The sequence below is a fragment of the Chlorocebus sabaeus genome, chromosome 28, assembly GCF_047675955.1.
Source record: "Chlorocebus sabaeus isolate Y175 chromosome 28, mChlSab1.0.hap1, whole genome shotgun sequence".
Lineage (NCBI taxonomy): Eukaryota > Metazoa > Chordata > Mammalia > Primates > Cercopithecidae > Chlorocebus > Chlorocebus sabaeus.
This window is the reverse complement of record NC_132931.1, coordinates 14,583,688-14,598,111: the sequence shown is the minus strand read 5'-3', so window position 1 is coordinate 14,598,111 and position 14,424 is coordinate 14,583,688. Positions and strand designations below refer to the sequence as shown.

The following is a 14,424-nucleotide window of genomic DNA, read 5'->3' as shown; positions in this document are numbered from 1 at the left end:
CTCCATTGCTCCTCCAAGCTTTGGCAGTAGCCACAGTGCCTTCTTGATGAAGCGCTCACTGCCCAGGGGCTGCCTGGAATCCATAGAACAAGCAGTGTGAGTGGCACCATTTCTTATACTCTCCGTGTCATCTCTTAGGTAACCTGGGAGTTTCTCTCCTTCTGCACAGCATTTAGTTTAAATGTGCATCATTGCAAAACTATCTTTTTTAAAACTGTTTTGTTTTCCATGTGTTTATATGACAAAAATGTTTACCAGTTAGAATGTTCCTAAAAGCATAATAGTGGTCTATACTTTTGCAGTGTTGGATTGGAACTTCTTTAAATATGAACAAAAGAAGTTTCTAATAATCTTAACAGTTAGTGTTCACTGAGGCACGTATTTAAGTGCTCGCTTTGTTCCTGTGGTTCGTTTTGAAACTCAAGCGGGCTGACTTTTGCAGGGCGACCTGAAGGCGTATCTGCGCACCGAGCAGGAGCACATGCGCGGGGACTCACAGACCATGCTGCTGCAGAGGATGGCGTGTGAGATTGCCGCGGGGCTGGCCGCCATGCACAAGCTGCACTTCCTGCACAGGTGGGTCCCTGCGCCAGAGGTGCACGCCCCACACAGCGCCGGCGGGACAGTCCAGAGAGGCTGCCGGGTTTGTGAAACTTAAGGAGGACAGGTGGCAGGATGAACCCAGCTCATGCAGGTAGAAGCAACCTCGTTCTTGCCCATGTCCGGATGAGGGTTGAGTTGGGCTTCATTGAAACCAGTACCAGGGAATAAGATGTCTTAATACAGTTATTATTTCCAGAATTTCAAAGAATGTGAACGGTTGTACCTGCCTCAGAGTTGGGAGTAAACAGTCCCGATCCACCACGTGGCACCTCGCGTGTTTCATCCTTGCCACACCAGCTTTAGGCTTCTGGTGCTACCCGCCCGGTTTTGCAGTGTGTCCCAGCTCACATTCCTGAGAGAGGAAGAGAGAATCTCTGGGCCAGCAGCCTCTGTGTGCACAAGGTCATAGCACTGAAGGGTGGGCTCTAGGTGCCCATTCAGAAGCAGAGGTGTCATGGAGTCCGATCTGAAGAGGCCCCCCTGGGTGTGGGGTCGGGCCGCTTGTGGGCAGCACAGCGATCTGTGTAGCACATTTCTGTGGCAACCTTTCAGGCCCCACTTGAATGACCATAGTTCTTTGGAGCACGTTGTATTTTGTTCAGATCATCGATGGTGATCTTCGTAATTAAAACACCAAAGGACTTGGAGTCCTATCTCAAATGATGAGTCTGTTCTCTGAACCCAAAAGGAGATTTCTGCTTACTCTCCTCTAGGCTCTTGAGCTGTGCTTTATGTTTAAAAACAACACAATATGTTTAAAATTATTTCTTAGGTCTCCAGGGAAACCAGGCAGTATTTCTTTAATAGACTTTAAGTAAATCATTTAACTCTTAGTAATCCATTGACCTAAAAAGGAACACCTGTGTGTCTTGACTTGAAGGGAGTGTATGAAGTATTCTATTTTTTATTTATGTATTATTTTTTTGAGACGGAGTCTCTCTCTCTCTTTTTTTTTTGGGGGGGGGGAAAGAGAGTCTTGCTCTGTCACCCAGGCTGGGGTGCAGTGGCATGATCTTGGCTCACTGCAAGCTCCACCTCCCGGGTTCACGCCATTCTCCTGCCTCAGCTTCCCGAGTAGCTGGGACTATAGTCGCCCACCACCACACCCGGCTAATTTTTTGTATTTTTAGTAGAGACAGGGTTTCGCTGTGTTAGCCAGGATGGTCTCGAACTCTTGACCTCGTGATCCACCCGCCTCGGCCTCCCAAAGTGCTGGGATTACAGGTGTGAGCCACCGCACCCAGCCGAGACAGTCTCTCTCTTATCACCCAGGCTGGAGTGCAGTGGTGTGACTCAGCTCACTATAACCTCCACCCCTGGGGTTCAAGTGATTCTCCTGCCTCAGCCTCCCGAGTAGCTGGAACTGTAGGCACATGCCACCAGGCCTGGCTGATTTTTGTATTTTCAGTAGAGATGGGGTTTCACCATGTTGGCCAGGCTGGTCTCAAACTGCTGACCTCTGATGATCCGCCCACCTCGGCCTCCCAAAGTGCTGGGATTACAGGTGTGAGCCACCGTGCCTGGCTTGAAGTATTCTATTTTGTAAAAAGCAGGTTTCACAGTAATATATTTGTAGTGTGATTCCATTTTTTTTTTTTTTTTTTTTTAAGTATGAAAACACCTGGTTGTATTTCTAGAGGTGTGTGTGTATAAACAGGCATGGAAAAGTACTGTGCCTATCAGACTCTCAGCATTACTTCAAGGGGGCAAGGAGGAAAATTATTAACCTTCTTACACATTTATATCTTATTTGATTTATAATAGTACACAAATCATTCTGGTAAAGTGGTTTTTTTTTTTTTTTTTTTTTTTAAAGACTCAAAAAGTTACCAATTTCTTAAGACCCAAAGCAGAATCCCTTACATGAAACTTTATAAAGATTTCATAATGGAGAAAGCCTGTATTTAGTTTTTGATGTATTTTATAACAGTTTATTGTCTAGCATAATTTATATTGTTAATATGTTACAAAATGCAGATAATTACTGATACTGGCTTAGGAATTCTTAAATTTTAAAGAAGGGGGTTTAATTTTAAAAGCGCATCATATTGGAATCAGCAATGTAAAATTATCAAAGACAGCTAGAATCTGTGTGTTTTTTAAATTGGCAAAGATGTCAGAGTAAATAGTATTTTCCTATGAGTTTCAAGTTAAAGTTTTACTTAATTTCAAATCTTGTGGACTTTAGAACAAGTAAAGATGATGAGTAAATCACATAGTTTGTGTTTTATTCAAGTTCTAAAACTCAGGTTAAAGAAAATCCTTGAGGCCGGGCGCGGTGGCTCACTCCTGTAATCCCAGCACTTTGGGAGGCTGAAGTGGGCGGATCACCAGGTCAGGAGATCGAGACCATCCTGGCTAACACAGTGAAACCCCATCTCTACTAAAAATAAAAAAATTAGGCGGGCGTGGTGGCGGGTGCCTGTAGTCCCAGCTACTCTGGAGGCTGAGGCAGGAGAATGGCATGAACCCAGGAGGCAGAGCTTGCAGTGAGCCGAGATCGCGCCACTGCACTCCAGCCTGGGTGACAGAGCGAGACTCCATCTCAAAAAAAAAAAAGAAAAGAAAATCCTTGAAGCCATTGACAGCTGTTTCATTTTGTTGTAAAAAAAAAAGTAATCATATCTATATTAAATTTCCATTTGGGGCAAAGTTTTGTGTTTTAAGATCTTTTTTGTCAGTAGCATATCATATAGTATATTTTTAAGTTGGAATTTAGAATATTTATTGGTTGACTTAAATTAGGACTTCCTCTGTTGGTTGAAAACAGAACAACCTACACGTCCAAGTAAAGTTCTTAGCTCCGTTTGGAAACTAATCTAATAAGGCACCCGTGGTGAAGTTGTATTTCTACCTATTCTTTAAGAAGAGCCTTAACCCGGAATCTCAGGAGCCTGCGTCTCTGAAGTCGTGCATGTGACTTTTGGAAGGCCATGTAAACAGCAGGCGCTGCCAGCTTGCTGCTGTGCCATTCCACTCGCCTTGCTGGCCTGGAGCCCAGGACTTGCTGTCCCCTGCCTGCCAGTCTCCTGAGCAGCCTGTCTGTGAGATGCCACCAGGTCACTGTGATGAGCTGGGTTCCCACAGGCGGCCTGTCTCCTCGCAGCAGCTCATGGAACTGGAGACCTGGAGTGGGTAGCCTCACGGAGTACCTGGGTGACCATTGTGTACAAAAGAGCCTCTGTAGGATTTGCCTGGTTGTAGCATTACAGTTACTTTCTGCTGAGCAACACTGGGGTTAGCGTGCAGTGAACTTCCCCTGCCTGCAGAGTTCAATGAGAAGGTGAGAGGCAGAGAAATACATTTAAAATCCAGTGACAAGGTGAGAGGCAGAGAAATACATTTAAAATCCAGTGACAAGGTGAGAGGCAGAGAAATACATTTAAAATCCAGTGACAAGGTGAGAGGCAGAGAAATACATTTAAAATCAAAGCAAAATGCACACCTGTTGCTCACTACCGCCCCAGCAGGAGAGTGGAAATGTGCGTTCTCATTTGGCACGGTGTTTGCCGTGTTCCATGCATTTGCAGAACATTCCGTGAGGAGTGATTTGATCGTCAGGGCCACCCCAAGCAGCACGAGGCAGGTGCCATTATTAATGCCACTCACAGAGGAGAATACCGAGGCTCGGGGTGCTGAGCGGTTGGTCTGTCTCAGCCACTCATTTGATCGTTTGATGAGCAGTTTGTACCCAGGCACACACACCATGTGTGGTCATTTCTGCAGAAGGAGGAAGAGTTACTTTTGTCTGGGAAGAGTCCAGGTCAGTTTTTGGAAGGAAGTGGCGTTTTAGTGATCCTTGAAGAATGGGCATCAGTTGGAGGCTGGAGGACGTTCAGAATTGCTGGAGAAGGGAGTAGCAAGATGATGTATGTGGTAGGAGGAAGAGAAGGAAAGGGAGTTTAGGGAAATGTCAGATAGTCCAGTGTAACTAGAACAGAAGACGCAGGAGAGAAGATAGTGGGAGATAAGAATAGAGATGCAGCTTGAAACCACATTACAGAGGGCCTGAGTGCCAGAATAAGGCCTTCAGGCTGTGTTCTGTAGGCAGTAGGATGGCATGCCCAGAACTTTGTGTGTGTACGTGCGTGCGTGTTTAATCATTATTGCACTACAGCTTAGGCTGGTTTAGAAAGAGAAGACACTACCGAAAAGAGAACCGGACAGGAATTCATATGTGATGCGTTTCCATGAAGGTTCCTTATTTCCTTTTCTACATGGAATACTTGCTGAAGGCAGGTATTGGATCTTCCTGACCTTTGTATCTCCCATGATGTATGTCACATAGAAATGAGGAAAGGCTTCAAGGGAAAGGAACCGATTTGACTGCAGCTGCAACCCAAGCAGAGATGGAAAGACTGTAATCAGCTGAGTAGCTACACTGGGAGGGTGGTTAAAGAGCTTTCATTTTAAAAGGCTCTAGGTCCAGAGGGCTTCATGGGTGTCCTCTGTCTGACCTTTAGTGAACAGGTGGCTCCAGTGTATTTAAACTATTCCAGACCACGAAGAAGACGGAAATTTCTGTAATTCATACCATGAATCCATCACAACCTTAATGTAGCAAAAGATGGCGTAAAGAAATTTTTGATGATTCTCATGAATGAACATAGACACAAATACTAGCAAACTGCATCCAGCAGTGTGTGAACAAAACAATTAAGACTGATTCTAGGACTCTAAGGGTAGATGTATATTATAAAAATATGTCTACATAATTCATTCCATTGACAGAATAAAAGAGGAGAAATACATTATAGCAATAGATTGTAGAAACATCATTTAGTATAATTCAGCAGCTATTCTGTGTTTACATAGACTATGTAAACATATTCTCCTCTGATGGGAAACCTTTCTTCCAATAGGAAAGGAAAGGTACAACTTAAATATCATATGGACTAAGACTCAAAACTTGACCAAAACTCAATAGCAATATCATGCTATTGCTAAGTGGCAGAATAATAAAGCCCTTTCAATTTCAAACGAGGCAGAGATGCCCACTGTTTATTTTACTTTCCAACATTTCTTTGGAGGTACTAGCAAATACAAACACAAACTATAAAATTATCAGTTTAAAAATAATAGGCCCAAGAAGTAAGGGGGAAACAAAGGAAAAAAAAATAATAGGCCGGGCACAGTGGCTTACACCTGTAATCTCAGCACTTTGGGAGGCCGAGGTGGGTGGATTGCTTGAGGTCAGGAGTTTGAGACCAGCCTGGCCAACAGGGTGAAACCCCATCTCTACTAAAAATGCAAAAAAATTAGCCAGGCTTGGTGGAGCACGCCTGTAATCTCAGCTAGTCGGGAGGATGAGGCAGGAGAATTGCTTGAACCCAGGAGACAGAGGTTGCAGCGAGCTGAGATCGCGCCACTGCACTGCAGCCTGGGTGACAGAGTGAGACTCCGTCTCAATAATAATAATACTAGACTCCGTCTCAATAATAATAATAATAATAATAATAATAGTGAGACTCTGGCTCAATGATGATGATAAGGATAATAATAATAATAGTTTCCGTCTCAGTAATAATAGTTAAGATTTACCAAATGCTTCCCGCATGCCAGCTACTTTACACCAACTCCTAGGCGGTAGTGCTGGTTTTCCTGTGTTACAGGTCAGGAGACACAGGCACACACAGGTATACTGACTTGTTCAGGGTCATGCAGCGGGAAGCCAGCAGAGCTGGGATTCAAGGCTGCACCCTCTGCCTCCAGATTTATACTCTTAACCACCGAACTACACCACACTTCTTTACTGGTGCCATGGTGTTGTATGTTTAGGAAAACCAAGAAACTATGCTTTTAAAAAATAAGAATTCACAAAAGAACTTGTTGTGGCTTTTTATAAGACAGTATACATAAGTCAGTAGTTTTTGTCTGTACAGGTATAATTATGTACCCAGCAGTGAAGGTGAACAAAAACCATTTTATTCTCAATAATGCCAAAATTATAAGTTATCTGGGTATACGTTATGTGAGAAAGACACAGGACTGTATGAAGGAAACTATGAAATCTTATTGAAGAATGTAAAATAACGTGTGGACACATGGAAAGATGCACCATGGTTTTTGGTGGGAGGCCACACAGAAATGCCGATTCACTCAAAGAATTCCCATTAGAATCTGAACAGGGTTTTATTTATTTTATTTATCTACTTATTTATTGTTTTGAGACAGGGTCTCTCTCTGTCACCCAGGCTGGAGTGCAGTGGCGCGATCATGGCTCACTTGCTTGGCCTTGACTTCCCAGGCTCAAGCAATCCTCTCGTCTCAGCCTCCCAGGTAGCTGGGACTGTACATAGGCACCATCGGTGGCGGACCCCATTCCAGCCAGGTCGTTTTCCCTAGGGTATAATAAGAATTTCACACCCTGTGGAAGAATTTGTACCCAAATGCTAGCAGGTGCCTGAGATACACACAGAAAGCACTCAGTAAATGTACCATTGCCCAGCTAGCAAAGACTGACCTGATAAGCAGGGCAAACACTGTCAAAGCTCTAGTATAAAGTTGCCGCCTTGTGCTTTATCGGAATCCTCTTGGTTTAATCCTCTCCTGGTACGTCTCCATCCCATCTTAGGGTGTTAAGTGCAGAGTCCCTTTGGAAGCTTAAGTCTTTGTGGCTGCCAGAGTCAGAACGGCCTGGTGAACAGAGAGAGGCTTTGGAGTCGAAGTTTTCATTCACCTCTCATCAGCTTTACCAGTATAAGCCTGGTTATTTCATCCTTTGGAGCTATATCTCTTCTATAAAATGGGGATCGTCTTTAAAGCCCTGGAGTGCTGTTGTCAAGATGCAGATAAAGTATGCCAAGCTGCTAGAAGAGTATTCAGTAACTTGCTGGTATTTTGCTTCCTGTCTGTGAACTCTTCTTATCAGGAATCCAGGCTACTCGGGAAGGCATAGGTAGTTCACATAATAGAGGTGTGGATTATTTTGAAAGTGCCTCCTGCATGTTGAGTTTGCATTGGAGAACCCTGAAGACCCACAAACTAGTCCTATCGTGAGTGAGCAGCAAACTGGTACTTCCTTGTGAATCGGGGTGGGAACCCTTCAGAATCGTGGGCTCCCACTTTCTGTCCATCACTCTGCTCATGCGGCCCTGAGTCTCGCGGTTACTGTGGTCTCAGTCACAGCAAGTGCTGCCGAGCACAGGCGACCTTGCCAGAGCCTTCTGAGAGCCGGGCGGGGCTGGTGCCACTGGCAGCCTCATCCCTGGACCTGTTTTTCAACTTGAAGGGAGAGTAGACTGGCCGTGTGTTTGCGTTTCCTGACAAAAACAGTCATTGACCTTAAGAGTTCCCTCTGTTGTTAAGAAATGACACCTGTATGTTTTTCTTTAGCTTTGCACGTTATTGGGCTTCAAATAATATTTATTTTTACCAACCTTGACCTAAATTGTATCATTACTTTGCATCCGTACAGCACTTTTATGTTTTCAAAACATTTCATATATTTTTCAATTTTACCCTTGCAACAGCCTTGTGAGTTAACCATTTCAAGTGCATCCTGTTGTTTTGTGAGGAAACTGAGGCTCCTCTGCTATGCACGTGACCAGCCCAGCATCACATGGTCTTGGAGCAGTGGAGCTGAGATGAGCTCCTGGCCTCCTGACTGCCCAGGGCTCCCTCCCACTGCACTGTGGAGCCTGGGCACTTGGAGAAGAGTCAGGGGCAGGACCCAGTCTTGGCACTGTTTGCTTCCTCACCACCTCTGGTTTTCAGGTCATGAGAAGCATTGCCTTTTCCCCTGGGAACACCAGTTGCTTGCTTTCGAGTTTTATAATGAGAGCCAAGGACCTTCTGCAAGCGTAATTGTTCATCTTTTACCAAGCCTTCACATTTCAAGTATCCAAAGACCTAGGTGGAACGTTCGTATGGAGAGAGAAGAAGAGGGAGGGAGTGGGACAGTCGCCTTGCTGCCCAGGAGGTGCCTGAGCTCGACATCGCCCAAGCTAGTCTCAGGCTGCTTCCCCCAGCCTAGCAGGACACGTGCTTGCCCTTGTTGGAATGCTGGCATCCAGCTCCTTGTTCTGGTCTCAGGAGGGAGATGTCGGGAAGGTTCACAGGGTCTGTTTATACACCCTAGAGGCAGTCGTTGGTGGTTCCTAGTGACGGAGCCTCTATTGGCAAAACCTGTATCTCTGCAGTCGCAACTGTTGGCCCAATGAATAGAGCAGCCTTACTTAAAGCATTTTCACCTTTCTCTCCTCAAATGGCATGTTCCTTCTCCCTCTCTCCCTCCCTGCCTTCTTCCCTTGCTTAATTCCAAGAAAAGGGGACCACCTTTCTTCTTACAATTAGAAGATTCTATGTTGTTCATAACAGTGGAGTCACAGGTGTCCCAAGATTTTTCCCAGGCACTTCGGCAGGCCTGAAGGCTTCTGGATGGAGCGCAGAAAATCACTTGTAAGCGCAAAGAGTGTGGCAAGTGATGTGATGTAGCTAACTGGAGTTCACATTGAGGACCAGCTGCGTGCTTGGAACAGCAGTTGCGAGTATCACTGCACCATCGTTGAGAGTTACTGATGGTGAAAGCGCAAACATGTTACTGAACACTACCTTGCTAGCTTTGTGGCCCTGGCGAAGTCACTTCAATTCTCTGCTTCAGTGTCCGTTATTTGTTAATGAGGAAAATAATAGTACCCACCTCACAGGTCTGTTGTGAAGATTAAACACTTAGAGAAAATGTAAAATGCCTCTTGTGAAGTAAGGACTTTGTGAATATTAGCCATGATTATGTTATTGAATCAGTGTTATGTACCAAGCTGTTACCGAATTATATCAGTGTTAGCCGTTGCCCTCATCATCTCCATTATCGCTGTATTTCAGATGTGTGAACTTTGGAAATTAAAATCTTTGAAAATATGAATTTAATAGTTTAAGTTTTTGGTCTTTTGCCGTTCTGTAATGACATACATTTTGGACTATGGAAATTCAGCTTTGAAATCTTCAGTTTACAGCTTAAAACTATAAATTAGGCTTCCTTTTCTATTTTAATTTAATGGCTTTTCTATTCATATACCAGTTGGTGATTATAAAGACTCTAAGGGTTAAAGCCAAAAGCCAGAAAACTTAATCTGTTGTCAGTATGGGAAGTTCCTTTAGAAAAAGTAGTTTTTGCTTGTCAAATTGTATATTTTTGAAAATTAACTTTTTCTTAAAATAAATTATATAATTGTTCTAAGTAAGTCTTGAAATACGCTCTTTCCCTCCCTTGTGGAGAAGTAGAGTTTGGAAGACGTGAAAGTAATTTGGAAAGGGCCTGACTACAACGCTTGCGTATCTTTTAAAAAGGGAACAAATAAATGTTTTTAATAATGTGGATTATTTTTGGGTGCTTGAAGTTATAAATTCGTTATAAATTCATTATAAAGTTATAAATTCACTATATATTTACTTAGATTCTTACTAGACTATTAAGTAATACAAGCTGAAAAAAAAAAAAATTCAGGCAATTTTGCTAATAGCATTTTAGAGTTCTTTCTTAGTCACTCTGAAAATACAAGGAAACGCTCTTTCAGGTTGGGCCAGGCCCGGCCGGCTCCGCCAGCACCCGGCAGACTGAGGGAGAGAGAGACAGAAAGAGGAGGGGAGGAGGATTCAGGGAATAGGAGCTGGGAAGCCCTTCTGTGGAGCCCTTCTGCGCCACGGTGATACCAGTATCAAGATAGAAGTGTGGAATGGGAGAAAAATTCTCAAAGCCTGAAAGAAAATCTGGAGATGCTGTTTTTCCAGCAGCGCAGTTGAGGGAGAACTTACCTTGTCTCTGTTTCTTGACTCCTCTTCAATTTCTGTTTGCAAACCAAGACTTGGGTTTGGAGAACTCTATTGTACTGAGCCTAAGTCATTTTTTATCTATAATAAGAACATGCATTTTCACATGTCAACTAGATTTGTGGACCAGTAAAGCTCTCCCCAAAGAGATAGGCTCTCACCCTGTCATCCAGGCTGGAATAGTGGCGCAATCATGGCCCATTGTAGCCTCCATCTCAAGGACTCAAGGCATCCTCCCTCCTAGGCCTCCCAAGTAGCTAGGATTACAGATATAGAAAAGCATATCCTAAAATTCATATGGAATCTGAAGGGACCTCAAATAGTCAATACGATACAGTCTTGAAACAGAAGAACAAAGCTAGAAGACTCACCTTTTCTGATTTTAAAACTTACTACAAAGCTGCAGTAATCAAAACTGTTGTACTAGCATAAGGAAGACATATAGACCAATGAAATAGAAGAGAGAGCCCAGACCCAAAACCTCATATATATGGTCAAATGATTTTTTTCTTTTTTCTTCTCTTTTCTTTCTTTTTTTTTTTTTTTTTGAGATGGGGCCTCACTCTGTTGCCAGGCTGGAGTGCTGTGGCACGATCTCAGCTCACTGCAGCCTCCACCTCCCGAGTTTAAGAGATTCTCCTGCCTCAGCCTCCCCAGTAGCTGGGATTACAGGCATCTACCATCATGCCCAGCTAAGTTTTGTATTTTTAATAGAGACGGGGTTTCACTGTGTTGACCAGGATGGTCTCGATCTCTTGACCTCGTGATCTGCCCGCCTTGGCCTCCCAAAGTGCTGAGATTACAGGTGTGAGCCACTGCACCCAGCCAGTCAAATGATTTTTTAACAAGAGTACCAGGACTATTCAATGGAGAAAGGATAGTCTTTTCAACAAACGCTGCTGGGAAAACGGGATATCCACATGCAAAAAAATGAAGTTGAACCCTTAACTAACACCATATACAAAAATTAAAGGGGATCAAAGACATAAATGTAAGACCCAAAAGTATAAAAGTCTTAGAAGAAAATAAGGAAAATACTTTATGACAGTGATTTATTCAGCAGTTATTTATTGGGTAATGACATCAGAGGCACAAGCAACAACAGTGAAGACTACATGAAAAATTTTAAACTTTGTTAATCAAAAGACACTATTAACTATTAATAGGGTGAAAAGACAACCACAGAATGGAGAAAGTATTTGCAAATTATGTATCTGAAAAGGACTTTATAAAGCATATATGGAGAATTCCTACAACTCAACAGCAAACAGCTTGATTGGAAAATGGATGAACATTTCTCCAAAGAAAATATACAATGGCAATAGGTACACCAAAAGATGCCCAGCATCACTGATCATTAGGAAAATCCAAGTCAAAACCATAATGAAATGCCACCTTACATCCATTAGGATGGCTACTATCAACATCAAACAGTAATATGTTTTGGCGAGGACATGGAAGAAATTGGAACCCTTGTGCACTGTTGGTGGGAAGGTAAAATGGTACAGTCACAGTGGGAAGCAGTGTGGTGGCTCCTTATAAATATTGAAAATGGAATTTCCATATGATGCAGTGATACCACTTCTGGGTGTATCCCCAAAATGGTTGAAAACAGGGTCTTAAAGAGATAATTTGTACCCCCATGTTCATACCAGCATTATTCACAACAGCTGAAATATGGAAGTGTAAACTAAAAATAAAACTTTAAGCTTCCTAATTGTCTGAATGAACTTGTCGTCTCAGCCAAGGGCATCCCACAGTTCAGGACATGATGGGGAGGGGGCGATCAGGCATGCCACATTATACTCTCCCTTTGGCATTCAGGCACAGCTGACCAGCATTAACATTAAAACAGAGATCTTAGGGCTTTTTGTAGCAACAAGACTCTATATTCCAGCCTGACTAAAGTAAAGCATCACATGACAGATAGCAGGCCCTGGAAGAAATTGAAGTATTTTGCCCCAAAATATATTCCTTTGACATATTTAAAAATGGCTGTGCAAAACTGTCTCTTACAGGCAAAATCTACGTTCTGTAGAAAATACCTTTCCCTTTCTAAGTCTTTTCTCCAATCCTGGAGAGAATTATCTGAGTCTTTCATCATTTTAAGTCTCATAAGAAATATTTACGATCTATTCTTTCTGAAGCCTGCTGTCTGGAGTCTTCATCTGCATAATAAGAACCATGGTCTCTACAACCCCTTATCTTAATCCAGACACTCCCTTATATGGAATTTCAGGTATTTATTTTTTATTTATTTTTATTTTTTATTTTTTGAGCACCCAGGCTGGATTGCAGTCATGCGATCTCGGCTTATTGCAGCCTCCGCCTCTGGAGTTCACACGATTCTCGTGCCTCAGCCTCCTGAGTAGCTGGGATTACAGGCATGCACGACCATGCCTGGCTAATTTTTTGTATTTTTAGTAGAGATGGGTTTTGGCTATGTTGGCCAGGCTGTTCTTGAACTTATGATCTCAAGTGTTCCACCTGCCTTGGCCTCCCAGAGTATTGGGATTACAAGTGTGATCCACCATGATCCAGCCTCACTCCAGCTTTTTGTATTTTCAGTAGAGACAGGATTTTGCCATGTTGGCCAGGCTGGTCTTGAACTCCTGGCCTCAAGTGATCTGCCTGCCTTAGCCTCCCAAGATGCTGGGATTACAAGCATGAGCCACCTTGCCCGACTGGGTTTCTGGTCTTTAGGTGAACTCTTTTGACAAGTTGCCAATCAGAAAATCTGAGTCCACCTCTTAGCAGTGGTGAATCTATGTGGGTCTGCAACAACTTGATTGTTGCCTCCTTAGAGGAAAGAGTTTTGCTGAGGGGCAGTAGTTGGTTTAAGGCAGAGGGAGAGACTGAGACAAGTCTTAGAACAGGAGTGAGAATTTGTTAAAAAGTTTTAGAGCAGGAGTGAAAGGAAGCAATACACTTGGAAGGGCCAAGCAGGTGACTTGCAAGATCCAGGTGCCCTGTTCGTCCCCTGACTTGGGGTTTTATACATTGTCATGGTTCTGGGGTTTGCTGAAGTTGTACACCTGTTCACTTGAGGAGTTTTTCCCTTCCCTTTGAGCGTTCCCAGTGGAAGCTTGTATAAGAGGCCACTTTGCTTCTTAGTGTGCCTGTTTGAGATCTTACTGAGAAGGGGATAACACCAGCTCTGAGTGTTTTCTATCTATTAGGAGACTCTTTTCCTGGTGCTGACTGTGACCACTTACCATTTTAGAGAGCCAGTTTAACAACCACCTGAGCATCACCTTATGGTCGCCTGACAGTCCTGGGGGCAATAGGGGGTGGGGGTGTGTGTGTGGGGGGTGCGTTCCTGCCCTGTCCATATCTAACCACCTACTCTAACATACCTATGAGCTGGAAGCCTCCACTTTTTTGAGTTCTGCCTTTCCTGACTGAACCACTGTGTATCTTACATGTGTTGAGTGATGTGTTGTATCTTCCTAAAATGTATAAAACTGAGCTGTAGCCTGACCACCTTGGTCACATGTCGTCAGGACCTCCTGAGGCTGTGTCACAGGCATGGTCCTCAGCCTTGGCAAAATAAACTTCTAAATTGAATGAGAAGAAAAAAAGAAAATACAGGGAAACAAGCCGTAAATCCGGGTTTAATGCAGAACATGGTACAGATATGGTCAGTGTTTAACCTGAGCTAATTACTTGCCCAAAAATGTGATCATCTTTATTATTTAAGTGATTGATGACATATATAATATTTATATGAAAAAGAACTTTAAGACATTAATTATTAAGCAGAGAGCTCAATATTCTTACTCAGATCCCGAGAGAAAGCCCATTTCTGTGGCATTTCCATATGGCATGATCCTGGTTGTTGATTCTTCTTGCCGTGTTCACTTCCCTCTGTTTTCAGTGATTTAGCCCTGCGGAATTGTTTTCTCACCTCCGACTTAAATGTGAAAGTGGGAGATTACGGAATAGGATTCAGCAGGTACAAGGTAAGCCAAAGGTTTAACTGTTTTCAGTCTGATTTAATTTGTATTGTGAAGTTGTAATGTCACCAAATGCCCCACTGTTATTTATAAGAAT

The 14,424-nt window shown here is 43.2% G+C and overlaps 1 protein-coding gene across 2 annotated transcripts in view; it reads left to right on the top strand.

Annotated features, from left to right (window-relative positions):
• LMTK2 (lemur tyrosine kinase 2) overlaps window positions 1-14,424 on the top strand; it is a 108,657-nt gene that overhangs the window by 68,952 nt on the left and 25,281 nt on the right. For both annotated transcript variants that reach the window (XM_008018705.3, XM_008018704.3), the window contains exons 7-8: window positions 443-576; window positions 14,249-14,333. In XM_008018705.3, the coding sequence (XP_008016896.1) occupies window positions 443-576; window positions 14,249-14,333 (219 nt within the window). The remainder of the gene's footprint in view (window positions 1-442; window positions 577-14,248; window positions 14,334-14,424) is intronic.